The following is a 17583-nucleotide window of genomic DNA, read 5'->3' on the forward strand; positions in this document are numbered from 1 at the left end:
TATAGGTACTGTTTATGAAAAATGTGATATATCTGTACGAAACTTCAATATATGTGAAAGATAAAATTTATAATGTATTTATTATTGTTAAATAAAATTTCTTTTCTAAGACGATTGAAATATTTTTCGGAAATAATGACATGTTATGGTTGTTGCAATTGTAATATTTATATGAATAATTATTTTTATTTGAAACTGGAAATACATGATAAGGATTTACATTATCATGTACGTATATGTTTACACTTACACGTAGTTTCGTCTTTGTGTAAAGTTATGTTTAATCATAAGATAAAGATATGGCTAGTCGCTTACCCAACAATTATTTTGAATGATAGTTGATGCAGACTTTAAGTGTTTCTTGTTTGAAATTTCGTATATTTTATTAAATTTATATGACAATGGAAGCTTCACGTTTAGAACCTTGTATTCAATTACAATTATCAAGGGAAGAATTAGAAAATGTTGTAGATAAGGCTAAGGATTGGGCCCTTATGCATGGTATTAATTTATAGATATATCAAACTAATGAAAAAACTGGCTCATTGTTTCTTATTCGTCAACATATATAATAACGATTTTATTGAAATCAAACAATTCAAATTTAACTTATTTTTATTCAGGTATTAGTATGCGATCAAAAGTATCCTTTAATAAAAATCAGGTACAAGTTTTACCATTTACTTTATTACCATCAAGTTTTCCTAGAAAAAAATTTGAGAAAGCTAAAGGTATACAAGTATTATTGAATGAACTGATACATAAGGTTGCACATGATAATAATTTTCTAATAAAAAGTTTAAAAAGGTATATAAAAATAATAAGTTGTTTGTATTTGTATTTATATGTGTTATAGATAACTGTTTTATATCTTTTAGTACAATTGATGCAGATCCATTTACAGCAAAATTATTTAACATATATGAAACTATATATAAGGAAGGATTTAGTCAAGTAAAATATTAACATAATATAAATTTATTTTAAATAATGTATGATGAATAAGTCTCTAAGCAATTTTTCTCTTATAGACTTTAAGTCTTGGTCTACTTCGATCAGATTACATGTTACATGAGAATCAGATTAAACAAGTTGAATTAAATACTATTGCAAGTAGTTTTGGAGGAATAGTTACAGTTACTACTCAATATCATAAGTAAGTTTTTGTTACAAAGTACACAATATATTTTGTATGTTGTATCCTAATATAATACATTTTTAGATATATCTTATCAGAAGTTGGACATGCGGATAAAGTAAAAAATGTAGGTATCTTTAATTATTCTGTATTTATTAAGTCTTTCTGATCTTTATTAAACTTTTGACCATGTTTAGATTCCAGAAAATAATCCAATTAATGGACTCTGTAAAGGGCTAATATATGCATGGAAATTATATGATAATGAAAAGTAAGTAGTACAAATATGGTAGCTAACCGTTAAATAATTAACATATTTTATTATAGGGCTGTAATATTATTTGTTGTTGAAAGTATTACTTATAATGTATGTGATCAGAGATTTCATGAATTTGAAATTTCTAAAATTAATCCTGATATTAAAATAATCAGAAGAAGTTTAAGAGATTTAGTGTCCGAAGCAAAGTTGGGACCAAATAAACAATTAATAGTGTATGTAATTATATAAAATATTTGAGAAGTTGTTTAGATATTATTAAATTTACTGTCTATATCTAAATAAGAAATTATAAAATAATATTTTTTTATTTTTAGTGGAGATTTAGAAGTTTCTGTAGTTTATTTTCGTTCTGGTTATGAAGTTGAAGCTTACCCCACTGAACGAGAATGGGAAATTAGATTATTAATCGAACGTTCAAAAGCAATAAAATGTCCATCAATACAATATCATCTAGCTGGTACTAAAAAGGTATAAAAAATACTCATTGTTGTTCTGAACAGTGTAAATAATAAATAACTTTTATTAGGTACAACAATCTTTAGCTTATCCTAATGTACTTAATGTACTTTTAAGAGATGATAATACAATAAAACAAATACAAGAGGTATTTGCTGGACTTTATTCTTTAGAATTTGTAAGTATTAGAAAACATTAATTGCAATTGTAATTTATACATATGATCATTTTAATATTACATTTTGAAGCTATTTTTATACTGTTCTGCATTGTAAACAGAATAACGAAGCAGAAGTAATAATTGATAATGCTATGTCAAATCCTAAAAAGTATGTTTTAAAACCACAAAGGGAAGGAGGAGGAAACAATGTTTATAATGAAGATATAAAGACTCATTTAGAATCCATGAGAAATTCAGAAGAACGAACAGCTTGGATATTAATGGATCGTTTTTATCCTCCTGTGCAAAAGAATTATATTGTACGTGCTCATAATGAACCATTTGAAGATAATCATTTAGATTTCTCTGATGTTGTATCAGAACTTGGTGTTTATGGTGTCATTATAGGGTGTGTAGTAAAATATATTTCTTTCATAATTATTCTAGAAATTATATCGACTGACTAAGTTCTCATTTTACAGAAATAATAATGATATTATATACAATGAAGAGGTAGGACATATTCTGAGAACAAAACCATCAAATGAAAATGAAGGGGGAATAGCAGCTGGAATTGGAGCTATTGATAGTCCTTATTTAATTAGTTAATACAAAAGATATTCGTATAGTTGCGAATTACCGGATATAGTTCAAAAGTATGAGTAATTTATATTATAGAATTATATCTTTATATATAATAATGTTAATAAAGAATGTTAAATGATAATTATTATAATTAAATATTATTGATTATTCTGTTTTTATTAATTGTATGTAAAAGGATATATACATGAAGGTTTTACATATTATTAAATATTTATAAAGTAGGTAAATAATTATGTACATAGTTAAATTTGAGTTTCATTTTAATTTAGCAAAAGTTAATATATATTATACTATATTAAGCGAATATCCTGTCCATTAGTAGATTCTTTAGATTCGTCATCTGATTGATCGAAATTGAGAAGTTTCACCATTTGTTTTTCGCCCTTTTCTGGTATATTTTCATTGTGATCCTAAATATAAAAAAAAAACATATATGTTTTCTACAACTGAATATGATGTAAGTAATTTACCTTTTGTATATCTATAATCGGATTAACGTATTCATGTTCTCCAGGTGGTAAACCAGAAATATAATTGAGCGAAGGTGTGATCTCATTTCGTTGCTGATATGATGGATTTTGGAAATGAATACTGCAAGTAGGATAAGAAGCTAATATTTCTGACTAAAAGTGAATTATCGATTAATTTACCTGAGATTATTTTTCTTTGAAAAGCGTGGTTTAATTTTCTGGTAATAAAAGTAGACTAACGCAACTACGATACATGCTAGTACCGTAATTATTATACCAATTAAGGTCCCGTGTTGATAACGAATATTTTCGTTTCTACGGCCAGCTATTCTCGTATCAAATTTAATTTTTATATTTGTGTTTTCCATGCAAGTACTTCTGGAATCTTTCAGATATCCATTGTGACAAATACATGCGGATCCGTTGTTTCCCGAAACACACATGTAACTGCATTTATGTCTCTCGCAAGTGTTTTTTCCTAATACAGAAATGTGAGTTTTGAACGTATTTCTTATTAGAAAATAGCATAAAATTTTGATAATCAATTAATTATTTAACTAACCAATAGGTTGCCTTATTGGGTGCGAAATAATAAAGTACTTGTCGATATTTGAAATACCAATGGTAATCGTTACACACGATTTGTCACCGTATAATTTGCATTTTTTTACTTTACCAGTTGTACTCATCGACCAATATAAAGAATCCTCGTATACGCTAATGCTCAAAGCCTGATGAACCTATGATATTAAAAATAAGAATAATATGAACATATCTCGAACAATATCTTCCTTGCATAAATTATAATCTAATAGAACTTACATCTGTGTTTAAAACTATAATACGATTAGAACCATCTAAATTCGAGGACTCAATATTTTTATGAAACGTATCTGACCAATACAATCTGGATCGCGTATAATCAATAGTTAACGCAAAGACAATACCAAGATCTCGATGTACAATCGCTGTTATATTAGTACCCATTGTATTGGATCGATATATTCCCGTCATAGGTCTATCGTAAGATGTCCAAGAAGTTTGGCTCCAAAACAACCACCTAAATTGAATAATAATATATATAATATTATGTATAATACTATATATATAACAATAATATATGTACTATATATATTATATATATAATAATTGAATAATAATAAAAAGTAAATGTTCACATATAAAAACTGCTACAAGATAGTATACTTTACTATACTATCAGCACTAAAACTTTATAAATCTTATGACTAAATGTTTCAAAGAATTTAGCACTGTGATTCGTGTCTCAAATTACCCTAAACCTTTGGGATGAATGATTTACGATCGTATTCTTTAAATCCTTCAATTTTGCAGATAATATATATATATATATATATATAATATTTTATATATTATATATAATTATATATATTATTGTTTAATTATATATATATACTTATTATATATAATTATTAATTATTATTATATATATAATTATATATATATATATAATTTTCCAAATTTTATTTTATACATAATATATTGTAATATGTTGTATAATTTGTAATTTATAATCAAATTATATTATATAATAATAAAATTTGGAAAATAAAATAAATATTTATTTAGAATCGAATGAAATCATTTTTAAATGTTACACGCCAAAGAGGTATAAGTTTCTTAATTAAAACATACCCTTCTTTTGGTTCGACGGCAATAGAGACTGCTCGGTTTTTTAGTGGGATTGGTACTACTTTAGCACACTTCTGCTGTTCTAGATTGCATACCTGTAAATTAAAATTTAAAAGATTTTCATTGCTAAATATAAATACCGAATGAACGCGAATAATGAATATTCGATACCTGAATACTGCTAAAATAATCATTATCATTGAAGTATACGTTGTCGGTAATCCAATCAACAGCTAGAGCTCCCGGTCTGCCAAGGCCGGTAACAGTCTTTCGTTCCTTGGTTTTCATGTTTATTTTACTTACCATGCCCAAGATATCTATGGGAGATATTGTATTCGGAGTTTAACAAAATGAAGAAATAAGATTATATTAGAAATTTAGTAAAATGTTTGAATCAAAGCAATAATGCGTATGTTGTATATAAAATGCATATGCATGATTTAGTCCGTAAGTGAGCTATAGAAAAATTTTTTTGCTAAATCATTAAGGATAGAATGTGTTTTGGAAAAGAATATTTTATGCATTAAGACAAGTAAATTTTGTTTGATATTACCATTGCTCCAGTAGATAGTGTTTTCCCTCGTGTTCGCATCAATACCGCTTATTTCAGGATTTAGTTCTTCATAAATAACTTGAATTGAATTTAAATTTGATGATAACCTCCTGATATCAGCATTAGAAACAGTAATTATTTCCATTTGTGATCCTACAATAAAATAATTTGTTACAGTATGAAATATTCACCTATTATACATTTTCTATAATTATTTAATTATTCCAAACGCAAAATAAACAAAATAAAACTTAAGAAGCTAAGTGTTTCTTTACCAGCCACTTTGCATGAAGTTTTATCGCTTCGAATGACGTATCCCTCGTGGCATGAACAAGTAAAAGATCCATTAGTATTATAACATACTTGTGAACAAACATTGTTTTTACATTCGTCAATATCTTCGCAGGATTTAAAATCATTACTCAATTGATATCCATTTCTACAACCACAGACGGGACCAATGGGTGTTTTGTGGCACATATTTGTGCAGGGATTGTATTTGGTACACGCAATTGCTGTAAAAATATATATTTTAAATGTGAATTATTGTGTTCACATATTACAGTAACATTGATTCAATTTATCAATTATTAGAATTGTTAAGTTACAATTAAAAATGATATATTTTCATTTCTTTTGTCTGCACTGTACGTACCACATTGTCCGAATTCATCGCTTCGGTCGGAACAATCTACTTTTCCATCGCACACATTGGCAAAGGGGAGGCAGGCACCGTTGGAACATTTGAATTCTTTGCAAATAGAATTCGTGCTGATACCACTTATTTTCGAATTCGAATTACCACCGTCACAATCTTTTTCATCCGATCCATCCCCACAATCATCTATCCGGTCGCACACCCAGCTTTTATCGATGCATTTCTGATTGTCGCAAACGTATTCTTCCTTTTGGCATCGAGGGCAATTACGTTCATCGTCGTTCTTTGGACAATCTGTAACGCCGTTACATCTACGAAAACGATAAGTTAATAAAACGGAATAATTGTTTGCTTTCTTCATTTCATTATGATGAAAATACATTTATTAAAAAAGGGATGTATAAAATTAAATGAAACTCATTGTAATTTAAATTTACTTACTAAGTAAGTAAGCAATGTGATAGTCTTAGAAATTGATTAAGAAAATGAATGTAAAATAATTAAAAAATTAATAAATAATAGTGCTAAATTGACTAACCTGACTTGTTTCGGAAGACACAGTTCTGTGTTGAAACATTTATACTGATCTACAGTACAATTGACATAATTTCTGTTACCCGTATCCTTGCAATATTGTTCATCGCTGTCATCCTCGCATTCACTGACTCCATTGCATTTTAGCATTAAATCGATGCAACGACCGTTGGAACAGGTAAACATCTCGGTTGGACACGCGTTTCTTTGGCATGTTTCGCTCTCGTCGGAACCGTCTGGACAGTCAGCCTTTATCCACATGAAAAATTAAATAATTATGCAATTAAATATTTTAACAAAACAGGCTGGGTTTACTTTTTAACTAGTTGTACACAATGTATAAAAAATAAGTGTAAAAACTATCGTAATGTGATTCTACACTCCTCAATAAGTGGAGTTTCGTAAAAAAATATTCAAAGGGAGAGAAAATTTCAAAGGGATTATGGGTCGCAAATGCCCTTCCTGTCAGAAAAAAATGTTGAAGTTTTAATAATTCTTAAACTGGCTTTATTTGCAGTGCGTTTATATTCTGCAGTCGGATCTTATGTAATTTGCTTAAGAAACGTGAACATAAAAATCGCAAATACGTCGCATTTATTACGTATGCAAATGTAGGTAATGATGTAGGCAAAAAGATAGGGGCGATAATATGATCTCCAATAATCATCTTTGATCGAAACTTTCAACATCACTGCTTGTGGATTTTTGTAAGCCCAAATCCTGGCACTTTGTCGATTGAGGATGTTACAACTCGAGGAACTGCTTTCCATAAATAAATCCATAAATAACACACGCTCTAAAAAGCATGGATCGCATGGTAACTTACACAGCATGGCAAAAGTTTTGTCAAGTAGCATAGTCATTTGCCTGGAGTGCTTGAACGCGGCGAATTTTTTAAAGACGTAAATTTTTTTCTCTGATTATTCGTCGCACTGTTACGTGACTGATTCTTACTCGATGAACTACTTTATGTAGGTCTAATAGTGGATAAGAACGAATAAAAGCAATAATCAACCTATTCTTCTTTACGCTAATTGATGCGGGCTCGATCTGTATTTAAATGCCGCAATATTAATTTTTGATTATCAAATTCTTAACATAGTCGCTGAAAATTGTATTATCATGGAATGTCTCCTGCACACAGAGATTTACCATTATTCCTGTATTTTGATATATTTCTCGAGGTGATTCCTAATTTTTTGTTGCTTCGTAAAAAGTACGTTACTTTTTCATTAAATGAGAGTAATTAAATGTAAACACATTATGGATTAAACCAGTTTAAGGAATATTAAAACTTTAATACTTCTTTCTGACAGGAAGGGCATTTGCAGCCCATGATCCCTTTGAGACTTTCGTTGCTCGTGATGAGTAGAACATGTTGCAATAAAAAAAATTTGACCTTAAAAATCATGCTAAAGATTAATTTTTGCACGAACATTTTTTTTACAAATCTCTACCGATTCAGGAGTGTAGTGATATGGAGGAGTATGACCAAGTTGTCGTTCCGCCGTTTTTCTTTGTCGAGGAAAGTATTAATTACGATATAATCAACAAAGACAATGGATAGTGCAGTAAGATTGATTCATCTTTCTCGTTTTCCGTTCAAGTACAATTTAAGTGCATTAGAAAAGTACAGTTGCATTGTTTTTAAATTACAACGCATTATACGTTGTTATATTACAAAAATAAACAATAGTGTATAATTTACACGTAAAAAATGAATATTTCGTAAGGTACTGATATAAAGAAGCCTAATGGAAGGTTTGGACTCACCTCTCCATCGCATTTCCACGTTTTGGGTATACAAGTCCCGATTTCGCATGCGAAGGCTTCGCTATCGCACTTGTGTTTGTCGCAATTAAGTTCGTCCGAAAAATCGGTGCAATCACTTTGTCCGTTGCACACGAGATATTTCGATATGCAAGCCCCTTCGTGACATTGAAACTCATCTGGAAGATATTAGAGTCATCGTGAATAATTGTTGGCCGCTTGACGACGAAGGCCTTTATTCAGCCTTCATTCTGCATACATATCGAATATAGTTTTTCGATGTTGATGTCTTATGACAATAGCATTATTCGACTCGTTTACACAAGTTCGAGATATCTTATCGCGTCGAATAAATTGATTGAAAAAGAATCGAAACATGATCTTGATAAGGTATATAACTGAGAATCAATCGGATATTTATTTTTATTTCCATGCGAGAGTTAGAGTTCAAGGAAAAGTATGTATATAGAAATATAAGAACAGGAAGAAAAAATATAAATTTTTCTCTCCTTACTTATATAAATCGATAAAGTCAGTGGTCTTTCTATTGCTTCAAGCTTGAGATTAGTTATGAATAGATATTATCAATTCATTTAATCACTAATAACGTGACTTCAGCTATGATTACTTTATTCGCGTGTTACGATTGTTCAAGCAAACAACACGATAGTTTTAAACAATATTAATTTATTGATTCAAATAAATATTCGATCTATTTAATAGTTTCATTCACTGATCTCTCAATTTGATCTACATTGTCGTTCGCTTTATATACACAGTATATAATTTTTCGCTTATAACGTGTGCTCTAAATGTTTAGACAGTCTTGTTATTGTAGACAATAAGCACGTTATAAATAAGATTTAGTAAGGGTTTTGATTTACTGGAGTCGCATTCCTTTTTATCACAGCCTTCCTCATCCGATCGATCGACACAGTCGTAGTGGGAATTACAACGTTTCGTCTTGCTTATGCAGTCGCCGTTTTTACATTGAAACTGATCCTCATGCTTGCACCTTGACCAATGGTGTTCATCGCAAATACTTGATTCATCTTCACCATTAGGACAATCCTTTATTCCGTCGCATCTGAAGTTATTGTGAAATATTTAAGTTTAATAACGCATTCAGATATTAAATATAAAATATAAATGATAGTAGTATTTTCAAATTTACAAGTATATTCTGCATATCAAAATAAAATAAGATGAATTCGTATATTTTTATCCAATAAAGGTATGAAATAATTTTTATTGTCATGTTACAGTCGTGAATTAGCAAGTGTTGAATGCCAACGCAGACTGATGGTTTCCATCGTTTAAGTGATCTTAAAATTATAAATTGATTGAACATCGTACAATTCGTTTGATACGATTGATTCATCAAGTCTTATACTAAAAATACAAAATAGTAATTATCCATGAAGTAAGAATTTCAGTGACTATGTTTCAGAGATTAAATTTTTATCTACTCATGATTAATAGACATAGAAAGTTACAGAATACACTTATAAATTGATAAATTCCATGACTGAACCATTCAAGATAATAATATCTTACCTTTGATGGGATTTTATGCATATATCGTGTTCTCCACATTTTATTTCGCCAGCATTACACGCAGTTTGAAGAGTACACGTTCGATTATCTACGTTCAACATCATGTCGGGTGGACACGCACAGATCTGAAAATTTAAATGAAATATAAGTACAAGGATAATCGGATCTCAAAGAAATCGTATTATTCAAATACTCTAAGCTTACATATGAACCAGCATTAGATAACAGGCACACGTGAGAACAATTTCCGTTGTTGTTGTGACACTGGTGATTTTGTACGTACGTTTGGTGTAAACTTATTAACTGCATTCTATTCAAGTTTTCAGGTACTTCTGAAAGATACAATTGTTTCTGTATAATTGGTATAATTCTTTCTTTTTTATATTCGATTATCTATACGATAAATTGGATTGCGTGATTAATCGCTATTTGTATTCTTTATTCTCTTTATATCCCATTATTATTTTATTTAATTGCATAAAATGCTAAGAATAGAGAAAACTTAGTTAAGATTAAATCCATTCATCTAGACAATATATTTAATTATGGTTGACGATTCAGGTCTGTTGATTAATAATTGATTATCAAAGAGTTTTATAATTTATTTCATATTACTCACCTAATGTAGTATGCTTCTGATATTGCTGTGTGTTGCTTTTGTTGGTCCAATACAATTTGTTCGATTTATATTGAGTCCAAAACACATAGTCACTAAGAACAGTGAGACTCACGGGTTCCGCTAATCCAGTGCGGAAGATATATGTTTCGAAACCTAAAAAATTTAATTATATTTATATTTATATCTATATTATAGCCATTAACATTAGTCGTTTATCACGATAGAAATACAAACCCGGAATGGTCGTACTACCAATACGACCAGTGCCTTGATCACTCCAAAACAATAGTTTCAGAACTCTGTCGTAGCACAAAGATATTTTCGGTCCAATTAAAGGTGTCTTATTCCCTTCGATCGTGACTCTTGGACCAAGCCCGTTCATGTTCATTAGGTCTATGCGATACAATTCATTCGCTCTGAATACGACCATCATGATACTAAAACATCATCATCTTATATAATGATCTTTCCATAAAGATTCTATCATAATGCTTAGCAAATTAAAATAAAAAAAATATATATATTGAACTATATCGAAATTCATTCGTCCTTTTGCGATTCATGTACAAAAATGATTACCTTTCTTCAGGTACAAGTGCAATATCGTAAGGCTCGTCTTGGAAGTAGAAGATCGTTTTCTCATTGTTGTTCAGGTTGTGGACCTCGATAGTTTTGTGTTTCACATCCGACAAATATAGATTATTTCCGATGTAATCGAAATCCATTCCACCTAGTATTTCGTTTTCAATAGACATCATGCTTTTCTCTTCACCAGTTTGCATGTTAAAATGGAAAATGTTGTCCCTTAGCTGATCGCTGGCTAGTAAACCACCTGTGTCGATTTTTGTTCGATAATATTGAAAATATTTAAAAGCAGCAATGTTATATAACTATAATGATATAAATGTTACATATGCTCGATGATTTTTATAAACATTAAAGCGTTGTGATGTCATTATGAGCTTAAATAAAATCACGTTAAATAACATTATTCGACTTTGAAAGGTTTCGATCGCTTGTTTAGAGCAACGAATATATATTTGTTATATGAAACATTATGGTTTGTCTATTGGAATAAGTAGGATGTTTGTCAATAATCGATTATTAAAGTCGTACCAGTAAGTGGATTATAAGCAACCTCGGTGACGTGATTTAATGTGTCGCTGATAGTAATTTTCGGTTTTCCCAATAGTTCATGATAATAGTCTATGAATCTGTTTCCTGCTGCGATAATTAAATGCGTCTTCTTCTTGACCGCTGGAATTTATTTAATTCGTGTGTATATTTATTTAGTTATTAAATATCAAGTTGCGTCTTATATTTAATTCGCTAGTTTACGACAATAATACAACTTACCACGACAAGTATGGTTATCAGAATTTAATTCTTTGTCCAATGTGCAAGCGCAAGTATAGCTATTCGCTGAGTTTAATAGACACAATTGCGAACAGGGGCTTGAATTGCAGGGATTCGGCATCTATTATCAAATACTGCATCATTTATTTACGAATAAATTGATGAGAAAGAAAGAAATGAACGCATAGAGTTACCTTGGGTTTTAAAACAGAGTGATATATGTGTATGCCATAAATAGTACTGTTTGCAGACGCTAAAACTTCCCAATTTTTACCAGTGAATTTATCACATGATTGTATGGTATTAGATATCCAATCGCTCCAGTACAACTTATTTTCAAATACAGCTAATGAAAATGGCCTCTTTGCTATATCTTTTAATATGGCCTAAAATGGTACAAATAAAAAGCGAGTAAATAATTTTTACTGCAATTATGGTTCTTCAGATGAACATTTTTCTAATGTTCGGTGTAGAAATGTGAAATATACCCTTCGATCTGTGCCATCCAGTCGTACCGATTCGATTACTTTTGCTTTAGCGTCTATCCAGTATAATCTTTCGTTCGCGTAATCGATAGATAAACTGTTTGGCAATTCTAAATCTTTGCTGACTAACACAGTGTTATTTTTTCCATCCATACCTGCCCTTAATATGCATGAATCCATGCCCCATTTGGACCAATACATTATACTGGAAACACATAATTTTATTATTTATTTTGAACTTGTAAAAATTCCTTAATTTGTGTTACTTCTTAAATATTTAATTACAGAAAGTATAATAAAAAGCTGATAAAAACAAGATATGGCAATTTTATAAAAGTAGTAATATAAAATTTCATAATTCTTTTTTAAACAGATATTTAGGGAGATTGAAATACTTTATTTATCCGGATGCTGAAATTGAATCTAATTTACTGATTTGAAATGAATTGAAATTGCTGATTTTGAATCTCAATTTTCAGTCTTTTACGTTTGAAATGCACTTACCCACTGGACGGTAATAAAGCAAGACCTCGCGGTTTATCGTTCTGTTCTTTTATTATAATAGTGCAATAAGAACCATCATTGTTACAAACTCCGATATGCATATAACCACCGTCCGCGAAATATATGTTGCCTGTTACCCAATCTACTGCCATGTCATCGGGGCTGTTTAAACCTTGAAGATATATATATGAAAATGAGCAACAAAGGAAATAAGTAACGTACATGCAAACTTCAGATGTGTGTATCACTCTGATCTAATGAAATTAAAATTTTGTAATAAAGTACAGTAAGAAAGATTAGAGTAATTTGAGAATACGATTTATATGCATAATTTACCTGCTGTAACAATGACCTCTCGCTGCGAACCATCCTCTAAACTTTTGATTATCGCTTCGTTTCCGTCCTCGACATCGGACCAGTATACATTATTCGCGTCTAAAGAAATGGCCACGGCGTGTTGCAAATTTTGAGTCACCGGATAATACAACCGAGAATTGAGATAAATACCACGGATTTCAGATTTAACTGAGAACATCATCAAACCTTCGCCACCTGTGGTTAAACAGCAGAAAATAGATACTAATTAGAAATACGTAAATATTTACGAAAATGAGGCTTTTTATCTTTCAAGAAGGTATTTATCTTTCAAAACTTTTCCTTTTTACTGTTTCTATTTGTTCTATCACTCATATAATATAGAACCTATCGCAGATAAGAATTAAATTTTTAAAATATTTTGTTTGTACAAAACTGAGAAAAGATTTACCTTCGGCTTGACAAGTTCTTTTGTCATCGTTCAGACTGTAACCAGATTGACACGAGCATGTGTAAGATCCAACGCTATTGATACATTCTTGATCGCAAACTCCGTAATTATCGCACTCATTCATATCTATAAAATAATAAATATGTATATAAAATAACTTTGTAGTTTCTTTTTGATCATGGTTTTAGTAATTAACTCGAATCTAAATCAGATCTGAATATTTATGCCTGTATTCAAGCTTTAGTTCAGTAAAAAGAAAAAATAAATTGTTCATCTTTTATCTTTACCCTCGCATGAAGTCTGATTGTTCACCAACTTGTAACCTGGTCGACACGAACATTGAGCACCTTCAGGTGTTTTTCTGCAATTATGTTGACACTTTGCTTCCTTGCACGATGCATCAGCTATGATTGGAAACAATTAAACCTGTTACTGTCAAATTGCCAAGGCTTGGCTCAAAATTACCATCACTCAGATTTTATATTATTGAGTCGAAACAATATCTCCTTTATTACTACTTACCCTTCATACATGCATCTATATCTTCATCTGAATTATCCCCGCAGTTGTCCTTCTCATTACAGGTTGTGTTCAGAGAAATGCATCTTTTATTTTTGCACAGATATCGATCGTACTCGTTGTTACATTCATCGACTGGTATCATATAATTCTCTATGGATTATAAAATAGCAATGTAAATTTGAAACTTGTAGATCTTATTTAACATCAAAATATAGTTTACGGAAAGAAAAGAAGAAAAATTACCGCATTTTTCTTCATCGCTCTTATCCGGACAATCTGGGATACCGTCGCAAACCCATTCGTTTCTTATGCAATGGCCATCTTTGCATTTGAATGCGTCGCAATTTACCTGCATTAATTGAGAATATATCGATTAGAAGAATATTTGTAATTCATATAATTTTCAAATTAGTAAGTCAATCTGCTGTAAGAAACCAAAGAACCACCTTGTAACATACGTAAAGTCTGATGTACAATAAAGTATTATTATTATTATTATTATTATTATCATTAGTATTATTGTTATTATATAATCTTAAAATTCATTTAGAATATAATATATCAAGAAAATTAAATATTTCACTTTTGCGTTCAAGTTACTATAAATTGAGACAAAAATAATATATCTTATTAACATCATTATTGCTTAAAATAAAAATAATAAGTAGCTGATCAATTATGGAATGCTTGATACATGCATCATATATAGATGAAAGTTATGAATAATTGTAATGAATATCTTCAATCTGTAATATCGATTGATATTTAATCTAATTTATATTATAATTCATAAACAAACTTATATATTTTTTCATTCTCGGAGTACCGATCTAGGAATTATGCTGTCACTTGATAAGAGGTCAAAATTTAAATGCGATCTCACATCTTTTACGCAACCATCGTACTCATCACTGCCATCGGAACAATCTTCTTTTGCGTCGCAGAATTTTTCTATCGGTATACAAGTATGAATATCGGAACATTGGAACTCGTCTATAGCGCAACGTATCATTTCAAGGTTTTGAAGCTGAAATAAAAAAATTGATTTTGTTACATATTAGAAGTATAATATAAGAATATTATATATATTATATATATATATATATATATATATATATATATATATATATATATATATATATATAATATAAGAAACCATTTCGTTGTAAAATATACAGTTCCGAATAAAATAATAATTTATAAGATAAAAATAAATATGTATGTAATCCAATATATATAGTGTATAATACTTTATCGACTTATGGAACATATTGAGAAATTTCAGACGTGGAATATTTTGCAATCTCTTGCAAATAATTTTAAATTATTTAACTACTTTAATAATAAAAAATATAACAATAAGCAATATATTATTATAAATATCGTTTTGATGATAATTATGAATTAATATATACTTGGTAGTCTTCACAACCCGTTTCGTCGGAACCGTCACCGCATTCATCTTCTCCATCGCAGCGGAAGGTGGATGAAATGCATTTTTTGTTCGAGCACAAGAAGAGATCCGGTGGTTCGCAGCCTATAGCTTCAAATTAAAAGGTAAAAAAAGTATAAATTAGAATGCGCTAGAAACAAATTGTTACTGAATCTAATTGTAGTATGTACGATTAAAGTTACCTGCGGTATCGGCGCGCGGGTTGAAGATGCTTACAACTAGAAGTACGAACAATTTGCGATACATAATCTGAAATAATTTTTGTCGAATTAATTCACATTTTTATTAAGCAATTGGAAATATTTTCCTATTGTTTTAAAGTCTTCATCGGCATAATTTGTTTAATCGTTAGAATGCCATGGTCATCGTAGAAAACTAATTCAAAAATATTTGGTTTTTATATCATTGATACAACAGGTATGAGAGCAAAAGTTCAAGCGTTACAACACAATGAAGTAAACATAAGTTGAAGAACGCAATTATGATAGAATTTGAGGGTCAAATCATCATCGTATCACTTTTCGATGGTTAAAGTCTTTTCAACGGCACCAATGTTCCTTGTGTATTACTAATTGTATCTTCTCATTTATGTTTTTCATACATTTTCAACTATTATAAATGCTTGAGAATCTCGTAAATGACACAATATGAATAATAAATAAAATACTAATCAGTATATCCAATACATTGACAAATGTAGATTTTAAGTATATTATACAAACTTAGATCTGCAAAAATGATATCACAAGCGAAACTTATTTTCATTAAATTAAGTAAAGTTTGTTTTAACTACACTAACCCCTAATAAAAACTACGGAATCAGATCTGAATTAGGTACTCTTTATAATAAAATTGGCGAAATGAACATTTTATAACATAACTACAAAGTGGCATATACTTACGAGAGGTGTTCTTACCATTACGACTGTTAAACGAAAACTAAAGGCCGTTACAGAGACCGTACCAAAGTTGTGTAGTTGAGGTCGTTTTTCTAATAATACACATATTGTTATGAATGCTTCTGTGTAGGTTATTATACATTAATATAGATTTCATTCTATTCAGACTTTTGAACGGGATTAAATCATAAATAAGAAATGATTTATACATACATAAATTATTTTTTTTTATGTATATTTATTAAATTTAATACTAAATTTATTATACAATATATTATAAACTAACTAATAAAACAGTTAATAATTATAACAGTAATGTTAGAGTAATGTGTATAAATAAATATTTTTTGAGAATATTTCGTATAATATGTAAGTACACGTGAATTACGCTTAGGAATGATAATTTGTTCTTTTAAAAGTTATAATTTATCGTAAATTTCGCGTAATAGAAGAAATTGTATATGACGGTACAAGTTTCGTAAGAAATGTATACAAACAGTTAGTTCGATTATGTATACACATTATTCTTAAGTTTAAATTTGCTCGACCTTTACGAAGCTGGAAACGAATAACGTTTATATGAAAATTATTCCAACAATTAAGCCATTTCTCATTGCAACTACCATACCATTTTTAATTTTTTATTTTTACAAATTATTATTTATTACTTTTCAAATTTTTATTTTTACAAATTCTTATAAATTTTTACGATCTTTATACAAATATGAAATATATATATATATATATATATATATATATATATATGTGTGTGTGTGTGTATTTCCAAATATTCTACTGTAATATTTCCATCTGCAAAATAAATAGGAAGATTAATTTCTATAAATAAACTATACGTGTTGTTCACATATCCTATAAGAAAAGAACAATCCCCTAATATATCGTTACCACCTACACTTAACAAAAATGATAAGCTTTACCCTGCGCTTAATTTGGATAATTTGAAGAAAATATACATTTTATTATATTATTTAATAATTTGCTTCTCCTTTTCGCCTATCCTGAGTGAGAAAAAGAATCGATCGATGATGCCTGGAAATGCGTTTTTTTCTCACATTGGCTGTGGGTGAATCTTTCGATATTACAGTACTGAAGGCATAAAGAAGAT

General features: G+C 29.5%; 2 protein-coding genes across 5 annotated transcripts; one reads left to right on the forward strand and one right to left on the reverse strand.

The window, feature by feature from the left end:
- The first annotated feature begins 53 nt into the window (after nt 1-53).
- LOC132906985 (glutathione synthetase-like) lies at nt 54-3362 on the forward strand. 2 transcript variants are annotated; one of them, XM_060959686.1, is made up of 12 exons: nt 54-228; nt 624-807; nt 879-954; nt 1032-1156; nt 1223-1265; nt 1336-1409; nt 1466-1630; nt 1733-1886; nt 1945-2052; nt 2154-2443; nt 2517-2690; nt 3155-3362. In XM_060959686.1, the coding sequence occupies exons 2-11, from the start codon at nt 632-634 to the stop codon at nt 2641-2643; spliced, it is 1338 nt and encodes a 445-aa protein (XP_060815669.1). In that variant the 5' UTR covers nt 54-228; nt 624-631; the 3' UTR covers nt 2644-2690; nt 3155-3362. The 2 variants fall into 2 exon arrangements, with proteins under 2 accessions (XP_060815669.1, XP_060815661.1); XM_060959678.1 differs by lacking the exon at nt 54-228 and adding an exon at nt 241-501.
- On the reverse strand, nt 2776-16572 carry LOC132906945 (vitellogenin receptor). 3 transcript variants are annotated; one of them, XM_060959628.1, is made up of 32 exons: nt 16461-16572; nt 15741-15807; nt 15521-15648; nt 14989-15132; nt 14349-14454; nt 14106-14255; nt 13871-13987; nt 13584-13709; nt 13154-13369; nt 12818-12989; nt 12317-12518; nt 12023-12214; nt 11829-11949; nt 11589-11729; nt 11052-11304; nt 10707-10909; nt 10473-10625; nt 10058-10185; nt 9854-9978; nt 9181-9383; nt 8300-8475; nt 6531-6775; nt 5990-6303; nt 5610-5849; nt 5335-5487; nt 4953-5098; nt 4785-4876; nt 3933-4170; nt 3673-3850; nt 3291-3588; nt 3111-3231; nt 2776-3050 (listed from the first exon to the last, which is right to left on the reverse strand). In XM_060959628.1, the coding sequence occupies exons 1-32, from the start codon at nt 16476-16478 to the stop codon at nt 2931-2933; spliced, it is 5286 nt and encodes a 1761-aa protein (XP_060815611.1). In that variant the 5' UTR covers nt 16479-16572; the 3' UTR covers nt 2776-2930. The 3 variants fall into 3 exon arrangements, with proteins under 3 accessions (XP_060815611.1, XP_060815621.1, XP_060815630.1); XM_060959638.1 differs by having other exon boundaries at nt 16476-16497; XM_060959647.1 differs by lacking the exon at nt 3111-3231.
- Nucleotides 16573-17583: the final 1011 nt, after the last annotated feature.

This window comes from Bombus pascuorum, chromosome 1, assembly GCF_905332965.1.
Source record: "Bombus pascuorum chromosome 1, iyBomPasc1.1, whole genome shotgun sequence".
Lineage (NCBI taxonomy): Eukaryota > Metazoa > Arthropoda > Insecta > Hymenoptera > Apidae > Bombus > Bombus pascuorum.